Source organism: Acinonyx jubatus, chromosome A3 (genome assembly GCF_027475565.1).
Source record: "Acinonyx jubatus isolate Ajub_Pintada_27869175 chromosome A3, VMU_Ajub_asm_v1.0, whole genome shotgun sequence".
NCBI lineage: Eukaryota > Metazoa > Chordata > Mammalia > Carnivora > Felidae > Acinonyx > Acinonyx jubatus.
The window spans coordinates 117,009,640-117,029,557 of NC_069388.1; the positions used below are offsets into that span (position 1 = coordinate 117,009,640).

The 19,918-nt window shown below is 57.3% G+C and overlaps 2 protein-coding genes across 8 annotated transcripts in view; one reads left to right on the top strand and one right to left on the bottom strand.

The window, feature by feature from the left end:
- Window positions 1-571: 571 nt before the first annotated feature.
- On the bottom strand, window positions 572-14,365 carry FAM166C (family with sequence similarity 166 member C). Of its 2 annotated transcripts, XM_053201118.1 has the most exons (6): window positions 14,235-14,347; window positions 6,592-6,687; window positions 6,404-6,505; window positions 3,228-3,501; window positions 1,894-2,006; window positions 572-779 (listed from the first exon to the last, which is right to left on the bottom strand). In XM_053201118.1, the coding sequence occupies exons 3-6, from the start codon at window positions 6,442-6,444 to the stop codon at window positions 635-637; spliced, it is 573 nt and encodes a 190-aa protein (XP_053057093.1). In that variant the 5' UTR covers window positions 6,445-6,505; window positions 6,592-6,687; window positions 14,235-14,347; the 3' UTR covers window positions 572-634. The 2 variants fall into 2 exon arrangements, with proteins under 2 accessions (XP_053057093.1, XP_014919608.1); XM_015064122.2 differs by lacking the exons at window positions 6,404-6,505; window positions 6,592-6,687 and having other exon boundaries at window positions 14,235-14,365.
- A 3,875-nt stretch (window positions 14,366-18,240) lies between these two features.
- The window catches only part of OTOF (otoferlin), a 92,986-nt gene continuing 91,308 nt past the window's right edge, over window positions 18,241-19,918 (top strand). For 3 of the 6 annotated variants that reach the window (XM_053201119.1, XM_053201120.1, XM_027033375.2), the window contains exon 1: window positions 18,243-18,378. In XM_053201119.1, coding sequence (XP_053057094.1) covers window positions 18,300-18,378 — 79 coding nt within the window. In that variant the 5' untranslated portion in view covers window positions 18,243-18,299. Of the gene's footprint in view, window positions 18,379-19,918 lie in introns of all 6 variants that reach the window. The other 3 variants (XM_027033372.2, XM_027033373.2, XM_053201121.1) reach the window with 2 other exon arrangements.

Consider the following 19,918-nt stretch of genomic DNA (forward strand, 5'->3'; position numbering starts at 1 on the left):
CTACTCCCCAGTCTCCACATGGGCCACAAGCAAGTTATGTAGTGGAAAAACTAGGGCTTGGGTCAAAAAAACTGGGCCACTTCTAAGCTGTGTGAGCTTGGGCAACTTTCTCAGCCTCTCTGAACCTCAGTGTCTTTATCAGTAAAGTGAGGCTACTGCTACTTCCCTCTCAAGTTATCGGGTGGATTAGATGATGCCAGGCCAGGGCTCAGACTGGAATTCTTCTGCATCGGACCCCCTGTGCAATTGTTCTGGGGTCACTTCACTTTCATTCTCAGATGTACAATAACGGGGCTTCCTCTGTTACACGAGTGGGAGCCGATGGGGCATATCTCTGGACCTGAGTGACCCTGCCACCAAGACTCGGGAGCCCTATAGTCCTTGGTTCTACCTGCCCCCACCTCAGAGGAGGGCTGGGTGGGCCCAGTGGGTCAGTGGACGCTGCTTCCTACTGGCTTGAACCCCTGCACTGAGCTTTTGACAGCCCTTAAGACTCGGTGTTGGGTGGGACCCTTGGGCGCTGTCCCGCTATGGCCAAACGTTCCCGGAGGCCAGAGGCGAAGACCACGGGTTTGGACGTGGCTAAAGATTTTATTCCGAAAAGCCGACCTGGTCAGGGCCAAGCTCTCCAGCATCACGCTCTGAACTCAAAGTAGCAGTCTCTCCTCTGCCGCTCGTGGGGGGTGACCCTCTTCCCCGAGGGGAACCTCTGGTAGGTCTTCAAGTTCTCGGGAGATACTCTTAAAAGGTGCCACTTCTTCTCTGGGCTCAGAGGAGGACTGGGGGAGGACGGAGACAGGGTTATGCAGCGTTCCAGAAAGGCTGTGCCCACCCACAGCCCCACGTGCCCAATTTTCTAGCCCACCCTGAGCTGGCTGCTCATCAGCTCAAACGTCTTGTAAGTCACCCTGCAGTCGAGATCAGAATAATTTGCATTTGCACAATGGCCCAGCGGTAAAGAGGGAGAACGTGGGTGTCAGACAGACCTGGGAGAGATTCCGGCTCAACTCCCGCTGGAAGGGCACACGGATAAAATGGACCAGTGTTGGTACCTCCCATCCCTGTTAGCTTTGTTTTGAGGACTAAATGAGGTAATGCGTATAAGGCACTTAAATAATGCTGGACGAGGAACAGATACGCAACAAATGTTATAAGAAATGATGGCGATGGTCAGCAAGTAGTTGGAAACCCAAGATCTTTCCACTGACCTCTTGACCCCTCCTTCCCCACACAACACCTTGGAAGCACAGACTTCCGATTCCCGCGCCTTGGTGACAGGAGGGACAGCAAGGGAACCATGTGCCTGGATTATCTCAAAGGGCAGAGCTGGCCTTCCCTGGGGAAAGCAGCTCTCTCAGATAAAAGGAGTGAGGTCCAGGCAGTGGGGAACTTTCATATTTTGTTAGATGGACAGTTGGACTTTGAAAGATATTTTGAGGTCCCAAGGAGAACGTTTTCTGAGTCTGGTCGGGACTGGGGGGACGCATTTCCCGCTCTTGTAGTGCCCTCTGTGTCCACCAGAGGGCAGCAGTTCCTTGCTACTCAGAAGCAGCGGTGCCCACGTTTGGACGAGTGTAGCTGCAAGGCTGACACTGCAGCGGGGAGAAGCCTGCAAGGTTCAGGCCAGCCAAGATGACAGGTTTGCTCCCAAACTCCCCGTGCATCTGGCCAGGAAAGCACTCTTTCAGATTCTGCTCATTCTGCTCATCCCTCTGAGGCTGCCCTTAACCTTGACCCCCTTGCTGTGTGACTGTCACCCTCTGCACCGTAGGCTCCTTAGGGTGAGGTCTTCACTCATTTCTCGGCGTGAGTGGCTGTGTGCCTGGCTGGAAGCAGGTGCCCCATGGACATGTGTTTGTAGCATGCGTGAAGTGGGGGAGGGCAGGCACTCACAGGTCGGTGGGGAGGGGGTATCGTTCCCACTCCTTCACAGGCAGCATGAAGTAGGGCACCTGGGGCACCATGCCCGTCTTGTCTAGATAGTACTTCCGATGCCACTGCGCCATCTACGGCTCGACCCAAAGAAGAGATGACAGGTTGTCAGTGTGCAGGAGTGACCTGGGGCACCCGCAGTTCCTGCCTGGCTATCTATACCTGGGCAGGGGGTGGGGCCATCTCCCTTAACGCCCCTGTTGGAGTCCCCAGCTGGGTGTCCTCTCTGAGACCAGCTCCCATCTGTCTAATGGCGATGATGGCTCACCCCACCCCAGCTTTGCTGCGGAGAGTAAATGAGGTGAGAGACCAGCGGAGGTCAAGGGTGTGAATCCTGGCTCAGCAGGTGGCACAGGTAAGCTCCGTGTGTTTGTTTCTCCCTTTCCCGCCCCCCTGGACTGGGGGTGCTATGCGTGAGAGCCGTGAGGGAAAGCAAAGCCCCCCCCCCCCATGCCCATTGACATGGTCCCCACAGCCCCTTGGAGTCTGACAGCATTGACCTGGTCCTCTCCTTGAGGACCTGCCTTCTCATACAGTTCTCTGCCCTGAGGACCAGGGGGCACCTGCGTCTTTGAAATCGGGCTGGAGGCATGTTTGCAAGAGAAGTGAGGGAGAGACCAGGGTTTCTAGGGACACGGCAGAGAATGAGCCCGGGCCCCCAGTGAGGTGGGTGAGCACCCAGGTGCCTGTGACCCACTAGGACACGTCTGCACCAGGCCCAGGGGAGGCTGTAAGAGCCCGAGGGGCAGGGCAAGGACATCAGGGTGTGGGCAGTTAGGTTCCAGTCTGGGGCTGAGGTTGACTTGGGGTACGGCTTCAGAGGGGCTGCTAAGCAAGGAGGTGTCAGGTGGGCACCAGGACCCGGGTACAATCGAGACTAGACCTGGGGCTAGAACCAGGGTCAGGGGCTTAATGGCCCTGTGTGTGAGTGGTGGGGGGCAGGGTTCATCCTGTAGGTGGATCTTTGATGTTTTACTCTAGTAGGAAGTAAGCGAGGGTCCACGGGGTCATGGGGCAGAGGTGAGGGTGGGAACATCTCCTTGGGGGCGAGAACACCTCCCTGGGGGTGGGCTGGGGCAAGAGCCCCAGGAGTCCCTGGGGTGGGGGGTCATCTGGGAAGCAGTCTAGGCCCTGTCCCCGACGCCCCCAGCCAAACTCACTAGGTTCCCTGCTGGCTCAGGGGCTCAGAGAAAGCAAACAAAGTCCCTCTTGGAGGGTGACGGGGATCGCTCCAAGCCCCTCCCCCCACCGCCCGGGTTGCTGGGGGGACAGCAGCCAGGCCCAGGTCAACCCACCTGGTAGAAGCCGGTGAGCTGGGCGGAGCGGCCACTGTCCAGGTTGAAGCGGGTGTAGCTGGGGGTGTGCAGCCAGCGGTCCCGGGTGTGGGAGCGCTTACTCAGCCCGAGGTTGGGGTCTGAGGAGAAGAGGGTGGGGAAGTGGCCGCCTTTGCTGAAGACAGTACGGCTCTTCTCCAGGGCTGCGTTGCGGTGGTCCTGGAAATACTTGAGGGTGGCGGTGCCGTAGGGGGAGCCAAAGGAGAAGGCCACGCCGGGAACATGGCCTTGGTACCTGCGATGGCCACGGGGGGCGGGGGGCAGGTCAGCGCACGGTTCCGAGGCCCGTTCCAAGACAGGCCCATAAAGCCTGGGGGCGGGGGTGGCGGCAGGCCCTGTGGGTCACTTCTGGGCCTTGAGAGGCTTCCCTCAGGTACACTGCCCAGCTCGGGGCTCTGGGGAAGGGCGAGCGAAGGAGACTCTGGGCCTCTCCTTCCTGACAGAGGCTGGTCACCCCTCCAGACCAGGGGCTCCCGCAGGGGCCAGAGCACCGGGGCCCCGTCCTGAGCCCTCGGCAGGGCCGCGGGCACATCACTCTCCATATACTCAGGGTTTGGCCCGAAGATGGGGAGGTGTCCTGCCACTATCTCATCAGGGGTAGGGAGGATCTAAGAGGTTGGTGGGGACGCAGCAGTGACGTGTGACATCAGATCTGTGGTGGCCAAGGCCTGGGCTCACATGTGCAGCCTCGCTCCAGCTCAGCCACCTCACGAGGCACCACTCAGATGGCCTGCAAGGGTCCCGTCGCCCGTTGCAGCCACGGAGGCCAGCGACAGGGACAGGGGACCGGCGGGCGGGGACGCTTGGAGACACAGAGGACACAAGCACACACAGTACGCTGAGGAGCCCTGGTCGGGTGAGACTTCCACAGAGAGCCAAAGACTTGTTTTGGCCATGTGACAGCCGAAGGGCATGAGCGTCAGACTTTGTGCGAATGACGGAGAGTCATGCTTTTCCAGTCAGTCGCTTCTCACCCCCTAAAACCTCACCCTGGCCCCACGGTGCCAGTGAAATGGCTTTTGACAGGGACACCTGGGTGGCTCAGTCAGTTGAGCGTTCCACTCTTGGTTTCAGCTCAGGTCATGATCTCACGGTTCGTGGGTTCAAGCCCCCCGTTGGGCTCTGTACCGACAGTGCAGGGCCTACTTGGGATTCTCTCTCTCTCCCTCTCTCTCTGACCCTGCCCTGCTCTCTCTCTCCCCCCCCCAAAAAAAGACAAGAAAAGAAACGGCTCTTGACAAGGGCGCCAGGGGTCTCCCACAGCATTGGACACTGCCGACCTCTGTGGTCTTGAAACGCTGCTCCTGGATTTTACGACACTGCTCTCTCCTTGTCTGCTGGCTTCACCCGCCTCTCTGACCGTTCCTTCTCAGTTTCCCCCGTACGGTGCGCCTCTTCTGCTCTCTTTCTCCGGGGCCTGTCCTGCGCCCACACGGTCCCCTGGGTGATGGTATCCATGCCAGGGCCTTCACCTTCCCCCTTGTGTGGATGACCCTGGTCTACATCTCCAGCCCGGAAGCCCCGTCAGACTCCTGCACACGGCCGCACACTACGCACCCCTTGCGGGTGTCCTGGGCTTTACCCGCACCCCCGCCTCCAACCTCTAGTCCCATCTTGGTGACGGGCACTCCGCAGGTGGCCAAGTCAAGCTTCATCTGTCACGTGCAACTAGTCCTCAAGCCCAGGGTTCCATCTCTGCCCTGGGCGTGGGCCACACGGCCTCTTAGCTGGGCTGCGGGCACAGGAGCCCCCCCATCCTCCAAACTGCGCTCTTACCTCCCGCCCCTTCCCCCTACCTCCACCAGAGCGACCTTTCTGAAGCCAAGCCCTCAGCGTGGCATTCAAGGCTGTCTGCGAGCCGACTATGTCCCCCTCTCCAGCCTCACCGGCCTCCCTGCTCCCGGTTGTAAAGAACCATTTGCATGTTCTTTCTCCCACCGCCCGCCTGCATTTCTCCCCTGGTTTCTGCCCTGGGCCCCCGGCCCTGGATGCTTGCCCCCCAGGACTAAAGACCTGAGCTGTCACTTTGAAGATCCTTTCCTTGCCGCCTCTTCTAGGTCTAGGCGGTCCTGCTCTCCCTGCTGCACCACGAGCCGTGCCTGCTCCCAATGCTCGTGTCTCTTTTCATGTCTTTGTCTCCGTCACTAGACTACTGGGAGCCTCTCGGGCACAGCTGGGTCATGTCTTCCTCACCTTCAGATCCCCAGTTTTCCGCACCGGGTCTGGCACACGGTCTGAGTCGGAAATGTCGAGGAAACAAACAAAAAGATGAGTGGGTACGCACCTAGGGCGCCAGCGACGTCTGCGGCCACACCTACTCACACAAACGCCAGAAGACCAGGCTGCAGGGACCCCGGCACCTGTCCTGAGGCCTCCCTGCTGTGGTGCTTGACGCGTCCCCTTCTCTCAGCCGAGTTGCCTTACCAGGGAAGCCCCAGGGGGTGAGGGGAGCCTGAGGGCCACTGCGACATCGCAGGCGTCCCCCTCTCACCAGGCCAAAGGGCACGGTGGCCTCTGGGGTCAGCGCTTCAGGATCACCTGTGCCGGCTGCTCAGGGCCCCCTTGGCCTCCTCCCCAGTAGAGTCAGATGGCATTGCATGGTTTCCTCCTCCTCGTCTTCAGGTGGGAGGCGAGAAAGCCAAGCACGGTGATTACTGACGGGGCTTCCGATCGCTCCCCACAGCAGGCGAAACAGAAGAAGAGCCCCCCCCGGGCCCCTGGCCCTACCGCCCCTCCACAGCGTGTCCCTTCCAGAGCCTCGCAGCATTTGAGGTTCCCCGGGCCCAAGCGGGGTGTGAGGGGAGAGGCTGTCCACCACACGCAGGCCTTTGTCCGGCCTCGCCCCTCCTGCCCTTGAGACCATGACCCCGGGGATCACAGCCTTCTCCCTCCTGCCTCTGCCCTTCTGTCCTGGAGAGATGCTGGGGCTGGTGATGCCTGCAAGGTCACCTTGGCCACTTTTGGGACAGAGTCCTCCTCTCCACCATGGTTTAGCCCCTCCTGGGTCTGGAGCCCCCATTCCTGCCCCTCCCAAGGCCTCACGCGTCCAGTCGGCCCCTCCCGGTTTCTCTGGGCCTCTGCCCTCCCTCCTTGCCATCCATAATCTCTCCTCTCTTGGCTTCTCCTCCTCTGCCTACCGAGACGCACGTTTCTGTGTGTTTGTCCCAGGCTGCGACATCCTCCGGCGGACCCTGCGGCCTCACGTGTCCCCCTTCCTCTTCCTTTATCCCCGAATTTCTCTGTGGAAGGAACACTGTACCTTCTGCCTTTGTTTCCTCCTCCCCCATTCTTTCCTCGACCTCCCTCAGCCCGACCGCTGACCCACCGCTTAAACGTGAGCCTGTATTTTTTTCATCAAGGTAACACGAGACCATCCAATCGCCACCTCCAACATCCTCGGCTCACCCTCTCCCTGCGGCACCTGCACTGAGGCAGAGACTCGTTTGCAAGAAACAGCACGCGAGCAGGCCGAACGGAGCTCCTGGGGGTTCTCTGCACTGTGTATGAAACCTAATAAACATACAGGCTCCACAGCCGGGGGGTCACAGATAAGCAAGTAGGGAGCCGCTTCTTCCTTCCCCGAGCCTCTGTCCCCCTACTCGCTTTGCCACCTGGGGGTGGAAGGACATGGGACTGGTGGGTTGAAGAGGGAAATGAGGCTTGTTGGAGACCACCCCGCCCTCCCCCTTTTCCTTGGAAGCAAGCAAGCCCACGTGACTCCCCTATACCCTGTTTTGGGTGGCCACACGCTGCCCTCCAGGAGGAAAGCCTGTCCCAAGCCAGCCCCGCCTCCTCTTTCCGGGGCTCTCAGCTTTCCCTCTTAGGTCATCTTTCTTATTCCTCAGGGGGTTCGGGATGAAGGAGGAGAGAGGTGGGGGCCATCAGGTGCTGTCAACCCCCAACAAAAAGACAAGAAAGCAACAGAACGAAAACTAAAGAAAGGTGGCCCGCCACAGTCTGTAGGGACAAGAGCGTGACCCGAGAATATCAAACCGGCCACGCGGTCATTAGCCGTAAAGGCGGCGCCCGGGCCTTTCCCGGCATGAAAGGGCTCAGGAAATAAAGCAAAACCCAGAGGCTCCTGCAGGCAGTGTGCAGGGACAAAATCCTGCCAAGGAAGAGAGGAGTCAAAAGAAAGGAATACCCAGAAATGTAGAAATTGTTAAAATGACTGGTTAGCTTCAAGTCTATTTAAAAAAAAAATTTTTTTTTAACGTTTATTTTACTTTTGAGACAGAGCATGAACAGGGGAGCGTCAGAGAGAGAGGGAGACACAGAATCGGAAACGGGCTCCAGGCTCTGAGCCATCAGCCCAGAGCCCGACGCGGGGCTCGAACTCATGGACCATGAGATCGTGACCTGGGCTGAAGTCGGACGCTTAACTGACTGAGCCACCCAGGCGCCCCCTATTTAAGTATGGAACTAGAAATATCAGCCAGGTGAAGGCTGCTTGCAGAACAGAATGTAAATGTTATAAAACCTGTCAGAGGAAAAAATAATTTCCACCACAAAAATTGGGGGGTGGGGTGGGTGGAGGGGCATCGACTTGCTAGGAATTTGTAAGGCAGAGTCAACCCGCGGCACCTAAAATTAAAACACGCCGTTGAAAAACATGCAACGCAGTGACTCTCGCCCCTGAATGGTTTTTATTCCCTCTCCCTCTCCCTACTTTAGAGGGATCTTTTACGAATTAATCTCTCTTGAGCTGAATTGGCATTTGTCTAAAGTCTGGCCATTCTTCCCATTTTATGTCCGTATCTTTCTCCTCAGTTGAGTTCTAGTAAGATTACATTTCATGATTTTCATTTTATTTTATTTTTTTATTTAAAAAATTTTTTTTTCAACGTTTATTTATTTTTGGGACAGAGAGAGACAGAGCATGAACGGGGGAGGGGCAGAGAGAGAGGGAGACACGGAATCAGAAACAGGCTCCAGGCTCGGAGCCATCAGCCCAGAGCCTGACGCGGGGCTCGAACTCACGGAGTGCGAGATCGCGACCTGGCTGAAGTCGGACGTTTAACCGACTGCGCCACCCAGGCACCCCATGATTTTCATTTTAAAGTAGCAAATATGGCATGATCGTATGTTTCTAGCATTGCTTTGTCTATCTTTCTGGCCGGCCGGCCAGCCAGCCAGCCTCTAGTCTCTTAGCTGAGTAGACACGCAAAGAGAAACTTGGAATGCCGTCTCCCCAAATGCTAACCCGGGTTAATTCCAGGCGTTTGGATTTGGGCTGGTTTGTTTCTTGACGCTTTGTACATGCATTTTTTTTTTTTTAAGACAGTGGGATAGTGTTGGGAGTTACTTTACTGGGAAGCTACTGTGCCCTGCGTACTGGGGACGCAGAGGTCCACAGCTCAGCCTTTCTTCCTGCAGCCTGCCCCCTCATTCCATTATTTACTGAGTTACACGGTGGGTGCACGAGCTGTGCTGGAGGTGGAGGGGCTGATGCTATTAAATGCAGAGAGGGAGGCCCGTTCCCCGGGGTGGGGGCGGGGTAGAGGTATTGGGGAACTCCGCCAAGGGCCTTCCTTTGTGGTCAGGCTTTGAAGAGGGGTCAGTGTGGAGGGGAATCGCCTGGGAGCTGGCTCTCTTCCTCTGCTCATCTACTAGGTGCTTCTGGGTGTCCCAGAGTCCCCTTCTCTTCTGAGGGACCCTCTCCCTCTGGGAGAGCTCATTTATGTTAGACTTCTAACACCTCCCATACACCAGAGATGCCCGGATCTGTGTCTCTATGTTTCTTTTCTTAACGTTTTTAAGTTTATTTTTGAAAGAGAGAAACAGAGCGTGCGTGGGGGAGGGGCAGAGAGAGAGAGAGAGGGAGACGTAGAATCCGAAGCAGGCTCCAGGCTTTGAGCTGTCAGCACAGAGCCCGACGCGGGGCTCGAACCCACGAACCGTGAGATCATGACCTAAGCCAGAAACCAGGACTCACCCCATCCTCCCTTCTCCATCCTCCTCCGCACCCCTCCTCTCTCCCCAAGTCCCCAAGTGACGTTCCCCATAGCAGCCAGCCTCCCTCTTCGCTCACCGGGGTGGTCTTGAATCTCCGAGCCAGGCTCCCAGACTGAAGTCTCACCCCTCTAGCCTGTTGTCCACGCTGCTGCCGGAGTGATCTTTCTCAAACACGTGTCACACCACCGTGGTCACCTCTCTCCCTTCTCACTTCCCCACAAGCGCTCAAGGCCCCGGAAGCATCACATCTCTGGGCCTCACGTGCTGTCCGCACCTCTGAGGCTTTGCACACATTTCCTCTACCTGGGATGCCGTGTCCCGGGGGGGTGGGGGTGGGGGAGTTCCCTACCCACTCCCAGCACCAGGGCTCTCTGGCGCCTTCCCTTACCACACACCCTCTACCTAGATTGTGTGTCACATCCTTCGTGCACAGTCAGGTGTACACTCGTCCATCTCCTGTGCTAACCTGTGCTCTCTTTATCCTCGGCACCTACGAGGCACCTAACCCAGGACAAGTGCTCAATAAATGTCTGCTGGAGGAGGCAGAAGTCCAGAAACCCAGGGGCCACCACGTCCCCGAACACTGTTTTAAAGGGGCTTGGCTCTGATCTACAAAGCGCACGCAGTGTCCCACCCACAGGGGCCTTTGCGTTCGTGCTTGGAAGAAAGGAGCCATAGACATGTGACGTGTTCCCGGGATTCTTGTCTTCACCACCCCCAGGCTCTCTGCTATACTCCTCCTCTGCTCCCCGCTTTTCCACCTTCTCTGAATGCCAAGATATTTGCATCCCAGTACAATAGAAGCCCTCTCCTCCGCAATCCTCCTAAGGTTCTGCTTCCACTGGGGATCCTATTCAGAACCTGTCACTCACGGAGGGGCACGGGTGTGTGCACAGAGGTGCACACGGTCACATTTCTTTAGCGCTCAGAGGGCACGCCTTGGCTAGCCAGGTCTGTGTCCCCTGGATGCACTTGCGTTTGTGTGCCTCGAGCAAGCCCCTGTGTGGTCCTATGGTAAAGCTTTCCCAAGGCCTGTTTTTGTTGGCCGTGGGGCTGGCTAAGGCGGAGAAAACAGAGGGGAATGAGTGACAGGTTTTGTAACAGGGCATCCAACAGTCCCCGTGGCACTGCCACACCGCCTCTTGGACCCCCTCATCTACTGCCCGGCTCCTCACCCACCTGCACACAAGCTGGGAGACAGTGCTCAGCTGGGTCCCCAGCAGCCACCATGGGCGCGCGCGCGCGCGCGTGTGTGTATCCCTGTGCGTACAGAGAGTGTACAGGGAGCAAAATGGCCCCATAAGCTGACATTAAAATTAATTACCAGGAGCCATCAGAGATCCCATGAGCAGCCTTATTAACTAATTAACTTGCAACTATTCGGCATATCCTCATTCCGCTGGGGCTCCCCTCTCCTCGACACTTCCTGCTGAGTGCAGTTCCTTCAGATCCTTCCCCTGGGCAAAAACTTTCAACGGCTCCCCATTGTCTATGAAATGAGGAAGGAACCAGCCAGGCACTCCAGGCTGGGCCTGACGCGGGCCTCCTGGAGGGGGGCCTTCCAAGCTTCTAAACCACATCCGTGCCCTTCCTACTCCCGCTCAGTAGGCCATCTGCAGCTCTGGAGGCAGAGCCGGCCAGCACCTCCACCCCTGCCTTCCCTCAGGCCATCCCCTCCATCCCCAAGAGGCTTCTCTCCTCCTCTCCCGACCTTGTGACCTCAGCCTCAAGGGCCATGTCCAATACCCTCTTTTCCAAGGAGCCACCCACAGACCTGCCTGTCCTCTCCATTGAACCATCTGTGCCCTTTGTGACCCTCTTTATGTCCCACCTCACATTCTCGCTGTGTGCAACTACCTGGGCCTTTGGTGTAGTCTTCCTTTCTGGAATATAAACTCCGTTGGGGGGGGGGGGCGGGGAGAGCAAGGAGTTCTGTCTGCTGTCCCTGCCAGTCCTGGCACTCAGTAGCTGCTCTCCAAATATTTGTTGGAATGACCTGACAAACGGAGGCACATTTTTAAGGGCTGATGATTCTTCTGGAAAGAAGGAGGGGCCCTGTTATGAAGCCTTGGTCTCCAGGAGCACCTAACCCCCTGTTCTCAGAAAGGCTCCCCAGTTCCTTAGGGTTGCGTGAGAGGCTTCAGTGACCTACCTGGGCACGCGGGGTCTCCTATGTCTCTTTGGCAGGTGGCCTTTGTTTGGTAGCCCGGGATGCACCTGCCTGTCCCGGGGCCGCGCCTCCAGTGGCAGGGCTGGGGCTGAAATGGAAGGGGCTCCCCTCTCCCACCCGGAAGGTGAGGTCTCAGGCCTGAAGCAGCTGGCAGGAGGCGGTGGTGTGCTAGAGGTGGCCTGTCTTGGCTCATACTGGCTGACGAGAGCTGATGACTACATTTCGAGGATTTTTTTCCGGGCTGTGGTTAAACAAGCCCGGCTTAAAAGCGAAATTATACAAAAATACAAGAAATTATATAAAGTCACAGCGAAAGAAATCACGTTGACGGCAAAGGCAATAAACACCCAATGCTCATCACCACCTAATCGTATCGCCGTGTTTCGCGGCCGTCTGTGTTCTTGGGGTTAGCTGCGCCTGTTGTGTCTGGAGGGCGGAATGACTGTGTGCGCTGTTTTGCGTCCCGCCCCGGCTCTGCAGTTGTGACACCATTTTGGCGGCTTGAAGTCAGCCGTGGTGGGGGTGTTGATGCCGCAGATAGTAGGTGAGTGCTACAGATCACGACCCACCCTGTCTCCAGAGAGCTGGTTGTCAAACATTTACCAGCAGATCTATCGTACGGGGATCCTGGGGAAGTGGATACAGCCGCCTTTGTGGGACCGCCGTCCTGGAGGTAACGGCCACCCTCCTGATAGTGGAAGGCACTGACTTTAGGGTCCCGGAGCCCAGGCCAGCTCCGCGGCAGATATGGGCACAGCTGCCACTCCAGGCAAATGCAGGGAAGTCGGGGGCGGGGGAGGGGGGGTTGCTGGTGACAGCCCCTGGCGGAGCGGGGGGCATCGGGGGCAGTAGTAGCCTGGCCGTGAATGAACGCACGGTGGCAGGTCACGTGCTTGGACTAAGAGCCTGGTGAGGTGTGGTGGGAGGCGGAGACGGGGGGGGGGGGGGGGGGGGGGCGGGGATGGATACCACTGAGGTCGACCTGCTAGCAAGAGGCACAGAGCCCCACTGAGGCTGATCTCATCCCTTAAAAAGCCTCACAATCCCAGGGACTCGGACCCAAGAATCCCCCGCTCACGGCAGGGGGGCGGCACACAGCCCAGACAGTGGCAAGGTGCCTGAGGGCTGTGCTGCTCAGAGCAGGAAGGGACCAGACAGAGCACCCTGGCCAGCGAGTCTGAAGACCAGCATCCTGTTCCCCTTGGTACCGAGAATCAGTCCCTGAACACCGCAGGGATCTAACTAATGATAATAGATGCAGTTGGAGGGATTCAGAAGAGCCTGGGTGCTGAGGTCACAAAGACACGGCTGGGTAGCTTGCTGAATGACCCGAGGCAAGCTGCTTATTTCTCATCTGGGTTGTTGCAAAGGGTTTTTACAGAATGTTTGTAAAGAGCCCAGCACGGTGCCTGGCACGTAGTAGGTGCTCATTACCTGGGGGCTCCCAATGCCACCACAAGGCATCAGGGACCCGGTGCCAGGCCAGCTCTTCCAACGCCAGCCTGGGGCTCATGCAAGTCCCCCTCTCCCCCCGGCCCCAGACCTCAGTGACCACATCTGGAACAGAAGAGGGCTACATGCTCTCCAAGGTCTTTACCACTGTGAATACTCCCTGCCTCTACGAATCAAACTGGTAAGGGGGATGATCGGAGTGTCGGAGGAGACTGGCTTTGCTTAAAATCCTGTGATTAATGTTCGAAAAGGCACAAAAATAATAATTATCCAAGTGTGGTGGGGAATCTTGGATTCTTTCATTAAGTTAACAAAATTACCAATGAGGTAGCATTTAGAAACATAAGATAAGTCCATTCATTCCTCACTGATGGGGATCTTTAGGGTGAGCATATGCCTCCCAGAAAGATCCATGCAGAGAAAGCCACAGATACAGGCTCGGCTATCCAAACTAGTCCAGTTCATGCTTGGAGCCTTCTTTATGATTCACTCATTACCACAATTTCTAGATCAATCACAGGACAAAGTGCTCAAGGGAACTGCAGACAAGCGGTGCGGCGACAGAAGCAACCTAGGATTGCTTCCGAAATATGCAACTTCCCCTGGCAGAGCAGGGGGACATTTTGGGAGGGTTAAGTTTCCAACTGGGGACAGTGGGGAGCATCAGAAAAAAATATAATTGCGCGTAGAATTGAAACCTCATGGTGAACACCCAGAATGCGGTGTAAACACCACTCTCCAAGGCTGCAAAGATGGCTTTTAACTAAACCTTCTGTATCTACACCACCACGGGAACCCATCGAGGGCAGCCCCCTGCTTGTCTTCTCACAACCTCTGGCACCTCTCCAGCGCTCAGCACATCTTTACCAAAGGAATGTCCAAATGAAGCAGTAACTACCTGGCTAGATTCTTGGAGCCCACCCAGGGCCCACCCGTCTTCTTCTCGCCTTCATCCGACAAACACTACTGTTGCCTGAATCCTAGGTGGGCTGGGGCCCAAAGGCCAGCCCCCCTTCTCCAGTTCCTCACGTTGTCACTCCTGCCCAGAGATCTCCAAACCCAGCTCACGAGGTGGCTCCCTCTCCTCCCCCTTCCCCGGGTCCCAGACTGGGCATGCTCTGCGCTCGCTGGGGACTCACTTCCCAGGAAGAGGGATGCAGAGAGAGCCCCTGTCCACGCCCAGCCGCCGCCTGCTCGGGGCACGCAACCCCTCCCGGGAAGGTCACCCAGCCAGGTGAACACCTGGAGCCCTGATTTCTTTCAAACCCCAAAAGCGCAAGTGCGGAGTTTCCAGTTTCTAGCGAGAGGAGGGTTTTGCGGGGTGGGGGGTGGCGCTCCGACAGAATGGTTCAGGCAGGGGCGGGGGTGGGGGGGGGGTGCGACGGCCTTACCCGGGCATGAGGCCAGGGGGCACGTAGGTGGCATTGAACTCGGTCAGCAGGGTGCCCGCGCTGCGGGAGGCCATGGTGGGTGCCTCGAGTGCGCAGCGAGCCCGGCGCCTGCCCCTCCCTGCCCGACGACGGTAAACAGCCCGGGGTCCCCTGGCAACCGCGTGCCTGGCAACGTGACCGTGACCTGGGCTAAGCCACCGCCCGCTGCATTGTTCCGGGGCCAGCCCCCTACTTGCTCTCCTGTGGTCCTCCAAGCTCAGCTTTCACGTCCGGGAATGGGCTCATCTCTGCGCTTCACCACCAGCAGGGGTGTGGTGCCGCTCAGACGCGGGATGGGGTGGAAACTCTGTGGACAGGCCCGGCCCCCATGTGCCCCAAGTGCCCTTCTGCCCCCTGCAAGACTCGCTGACCTAGCCTGGAGCGTCCTCGCTTTGGAGACAGAGCAGAAAGCAGCAGCCCCACCGTGGCTGTGCTCCAGGAGCCCGAGGGGCTGCAGGGAGCCCAGGAGCCAGCGACCCCCCCCTCACCCCCCCACCCCCCGTTCCTCAAGGGGAGTTGTCTTCATTAATCTCTCATCTCTCCCTGGGAACTTCCCTCTCACCTCGTCTTGCCCCTCAAACTACTCCACACGAGTGGTTTACAAGGGGCAAAAAGCAAATGGTGGAAAGGTCTGGGGGTGTGATTTCCACCTGTCCCGGGACCCAAGTTCAGTTGGCGTAATTGTGCCACAGAGCAAACTTGCCAAAGGCCCCGGCGAGGCTTTCTCGTAACAGTGCCCCCCTCCTGTAGCTGGTGCCCCCAGGTCCGGTTTCTCCAGTGGTCCTCCTCCCGGCCGGAGTCTGTAACTGGGGCATGAGAGTGGTGACAGCCTCCAAGGCGACACGCTCTGCGACTTGGGGCCAGACCTGCCTCCCTAGCTCCCCGTGCAGCAGCCCTGATATCAGCAAGAACCCTCTGCGGCTTACCCTTGGCCTTCACGGTTCCATCCAATCCTGTCCCACGAGAAGTGTTTTCTTCACAGCTTGATTCTGTAAACGACAGTTGATGAAGACCACAGACACTAATGAGCTTGCAGGATGCTTTTGCAAGTGGAATTCTCAAATGGCTTTCTCTGGCAGATGACAATGGAGTTGGGGGAGAGGGGGTGCACAGGCCTTCCAAGAAGTGCAAGAAGCAGGAAAACGGTGGCCTGGGGAGGAAAAGGAACTGAAGGGGAGTGAGTGCTTGTAACCAGGTGGAAGTCTGTGCCCGCCCTTCAAACTGCGGTCAGATCTGTGTATGTCTAAATCCCCCCTGCAGAATATGAGCAATAATGAGAAAGACATTTGTAAAAGTTATAAAAAAAAAAAAAAACAACGAAACAACAACAACAACCCTCAGGTCAGGTGTGCTATACTCTAGGAAGGTGTTCCCCTGGCCCAGGTCGAGTCCCCACTGTGTCCCCCATTATAATTTGCCAGCCGACTGTGCCCATGAACCTGGCACTCTTGTGTTGCCTGTGTTCCAGTCTGTCTCTTCTGCTTAAGGCCGGAAACTGGATCACATTCGCCTCGGAATCCCCAGCACCTGTTACTGGAAGGAGCTAGTGTATGCTTGCTGAATAACTTTTATACTAAGAGTTCCAGAAATGGATAATGGTCAGGAGGGAGTAAATTAAAAAGTAAGATCTGGCTTAGGTTTCAGAAGGTCAGCTGTCTCCGCTAAAGGGATGCCGTGTGTTGGCAGAATGGAATTACTACCCTTTTATCGATATAGAAACTGAGGTTGGGCTGAGCTCAATGCCTTGTTTAGGGCGAGTTCATGGGCTTTTCTCTAAAGATGCACAGACCTCATGAAATTCACCCCCTACAGGAGAGAACCACCCAAGGGCCTAAGGAGGAGATGGAGGGTTTTTTTTTTTTTCCTCTCAAGTGCCACCAAGCCCTATGAACAAAGGTCACCTAATAACCTTATTTATAGAACATGCTAGTTAATTTTTTTTTAATTTTTTTTTCAACGTTTATTTATTTATTTTTTGGGACAGAGAGAGACAGATGAACGGGGGAGGGGCAGAGAGAGAGGGAGACACAGAATCGGAAACAGCCTCCAGGCTCTGAGCCATCAGCCCAGAGCCTGACGCAGGGCTCGAACTCACGGACCGCGAGATCGTGACCTGGCTGAAGTCGGACGCTTAACCGACTGCGCCACCCAGGCGCCCCTAGTTAATTTTTTTTTTAAAGAGACATTAAACTTGCCTGGTTTAAAAATGTTTTTGGACATTCATGCGTATTGAACAAATACAATATGCTAAAATACTCTTTGCTTCAACATGGTTAAGTAAAAGTGAGAGAGAAGAACAGGAATTGGAGAAGGAAAGGGAGAGAAGAAAATAGAAGATAAATTTAAAAAGAAAAAGGAGGCAATGTGGCAAGGAAACATCTAGAAGGAGGCTCTTGTGACATGCCGCGGGCCACTGGACTGTAGAATTCCCACGGAGTAACCTCTGATTAGCATGCTGTGAAAAATTTAGTATTTCCTTTTTGAACCTTCAGACTCTGTTCCCTCCAGGTCACCAAGCTCGCCCCCTATCCTGTCAACCTGCACTGGGCATCCAACTATAAACAGGACTCTGTGCGAGGCTCTGGGGTTGCAAAGATGTAGGACACCAGGGTGTCCCCATGGTGAGGATGAAGCAGTGAGAGGAGAGGGGTGGGGCAGCACCCCAGCCTGGGTGGGGGTGGGGGCAGAGACTTTTAGGAATGGGCACCAGTTGGGCTGAGTCCCCGCCAGAAGGCAGCGGTGGGGTGGGGGCATACCTTACAGAGCAAGCAGCAAGGCCAAGGGTGCAGATGATCCTGCAAAGGCCCCAGGTTCGGGGATCCTGGTCCCCAGAGTCCCTTTCTCTATAAGCGCCTCCCGGGGTATGTTGCTGGAAGAGAGGGCAGTTCTTTTTTGGTCCTTGGAAATTCTGCCAGATATCCCTTCCCCACTGCCCCCCGACCCCAGCAGCTAATGGGCTACAAGTCCTAACGGTTCTGCTCCAGTGAGGCTCACCGGCCCGGCCTTCTCCATCCCCAGGCCCCAGGATGGGGCTGGGTTAGTGTCCTGGACCTTAAGCATCGCCCTTTGTGGAACATAAGCCTCTGAGGCTTTCGTAGCTGGGCATCTCCGGTCACGCTCAGCCTGGCTTCCAAGCACGCCATCTTTCCAGATCCAGGAGTCCCAAAGCAGGAGGCCAAGACCCTGCCTCTTGGGGGTACAATCTCTGTGAGAGCAGGTGGAGGCAGAACATTCCCTTTTCCTCTTAGGACTCTCTTTTCTGACAGCAGCCACCGGGCACAGCCTTAACGTTGTCTGATAGATGCTGAGTTTCCAGCTGGGGGACCCTGAGTTGGGATTTCTAGACGGCACAGTGGGACCCAGCCAGGCCTGGCCCATCCAGGCTCCCTGAGCCTCACGGACGCCCGCAGCCCTGGTGGCCAACTTGATTCGGGGGATTGAATCACCACCAAACACCAGTGCGACAGCCCAGCTTCCTGTGCACGCAGCCGGTGGAACTCCTTCTCCCCCGCAGGGGTACGCGCCCCTGGCCCCCCGCCCCCCCACCTTCCACACACACGCCCATCCGTGCCCATCTGCCCCCTCCTGGGGCCAGAGCTTGCCTAGCAGGGCGCAGCAGAGCCCTGCTGAGAGGCGGGCAGGAGCCTCTGCTCCAGGAGCTGGGAAAAGACATCTGAAGCTGGGCAGGGCTTTATCTGGGAGCAGGCGGCTGCTGAATAATGAATTCTGACTCTGAGCCTGCGCTCCCAGGCTGCACACAGGGTGCACAACACACACACACACACACACACACACACACGCTGGGCTGACAACTTGGAGGGGCGGGGGCTGGCAGGGCTGTGAGTCTCTGTGATCGCTGGAAGGAGCAGCTCGCTGGCTCGGTTGCCTTGGTCTCTGTGGGCAGCATCAGAGGGGGCGCAGGAGGAGGCGGCGAGGGAGGGAGGGAGGCGTGTGAGCCGAGCTGCACCAGGCTCTCTCCTTCTCCAGCTGCTCCCGCCTGGCAGCGTCCAGGCTCTACACACCAGCATGGCCCTGTTTGTCCACCTCAAGACGGTTTCGGAGCTTCGGGGCAGGGGCGACCGGATCGCCAAAGTGACTTTCCGAGGTAGGGAACCCCTGGTCTGAGAGGGTCCCCAGCTCTGCGCTGATGGGGATGAGGCAGGGCAGAGAAGATGGGTGGGAAAAGAAGTCCTAGGAGGGTTGGGGTGATGAGGCTTTTCATGGGCAGCTATCTGCTCCTGGCCCGGCTGGCCGTTGTGATTTCCTGAAAATCAGGGTGCCCTGTGTTTCCATGTCTGCATCTGTGTGTCCCTCGCTGCACTTGCCAATGTGGAATGTGCCTGGCGGGGTGCAGGGTCGTCTGCCTGCGGGGGTGTCCTGGGGAGGTGGAAGTAAGGACCCCATCTCCGAGCTCAGGGGGATCCTGCGAGCCCCACCGGCTTCCCCTGTCAATTCTCTTCTTATCTTCCTCCTTTCTCGTGCATCCAGCAACCATTTATTGTGATCTGTGTGCCAAGGCCGGGGGCTGAGCATGACCCAGGCCCTGCCCTTGAGGAGCCCACATCCAGTGGGACAGAAGAACCAGGGGGCAGACAAGTAGGACAGGTGTGTGATATGATGAGGATGGGGACAAGTACAACACGCGAGCCACAGAAGCAGGGCCCCAACCCAGGCTGGGGCAGGATGGTCCAGGAAGGCTTCCTGGAAGAGGTAGCCCCTTGGCTGAAACCCGAGGGACCAGCAGGAGGGAGCAAGGCGAGGAGGTGAGGGCAAAGCAGGTGCAAGAGACAGGATGCTCGTGGCTGGGGGAGGAAGGAACTAGAACACGGAACAGGGGAGAGACCGAGGACCCATGAGGCTGGAGCCCAGACCGAGCGCAGAAGCTGAGGCGGCAGAGGCCGGCGGAAGCAAGGAGGCGAGACTGCCTTCACCCTGAGGACGGCGGGCAGCCCCTGAAGGTTTAAGTAGAAAAAGTAAGGCCAGGGTTACCTGTGCCACCCCCCTCTGCTTCCCAGCCCTGGGGCCGGGGCATCTCTGGTGGCCTTTGGCCAGAGGCCAGAGCCCTGCTCACCAGACACGGCCCTTCCTCCCAGAGAGGGGGTGAGATTGGGGGTGGGACAGGAACTGAGAGAACCCCACCAGATTAAAGAGCGAAGTGAGCATCGGGGCCCGGGCGGGACGCACATCCACACCTGGGTTAGGAGGGAAAGGGGTGACCAGGGGCAGCAGCCCCGGTGCCCGCATCACCCTTCAGTTGGACTGGCTCCGGCAGGAGGTCCGCGTTGTGCACTCTGCAGCCTGTTGTGCACGGAATCGGGAGGGGGGCAAGGGACTGCAGTGTCCCCGCTGGCAGGTGCGAGAGGAAGGGCCGGCAGGCTGCCTGTTGCTTCCCACACCAGCCCAAGGACGGCTTTGTCTGCAGCACCCTGGATCTCTGTGTGCCACCTGCTGGCTTTAGAAAAAGCAAGTGTGTCCTTTCATGGGTGAAACGTGTCCCTGTGTTCCACAGACAGCACAGTATTTGGCTGTTTCACTACGGATGGCTATGCTGTCGGGGCCCCGTCAGGACAGTCCCTGGCTGCGCAAACCAGTCCCGTTGGCAGGCAGAGAAACCAAGGCCCAATTGTAGAGAGATCTGCACGGCC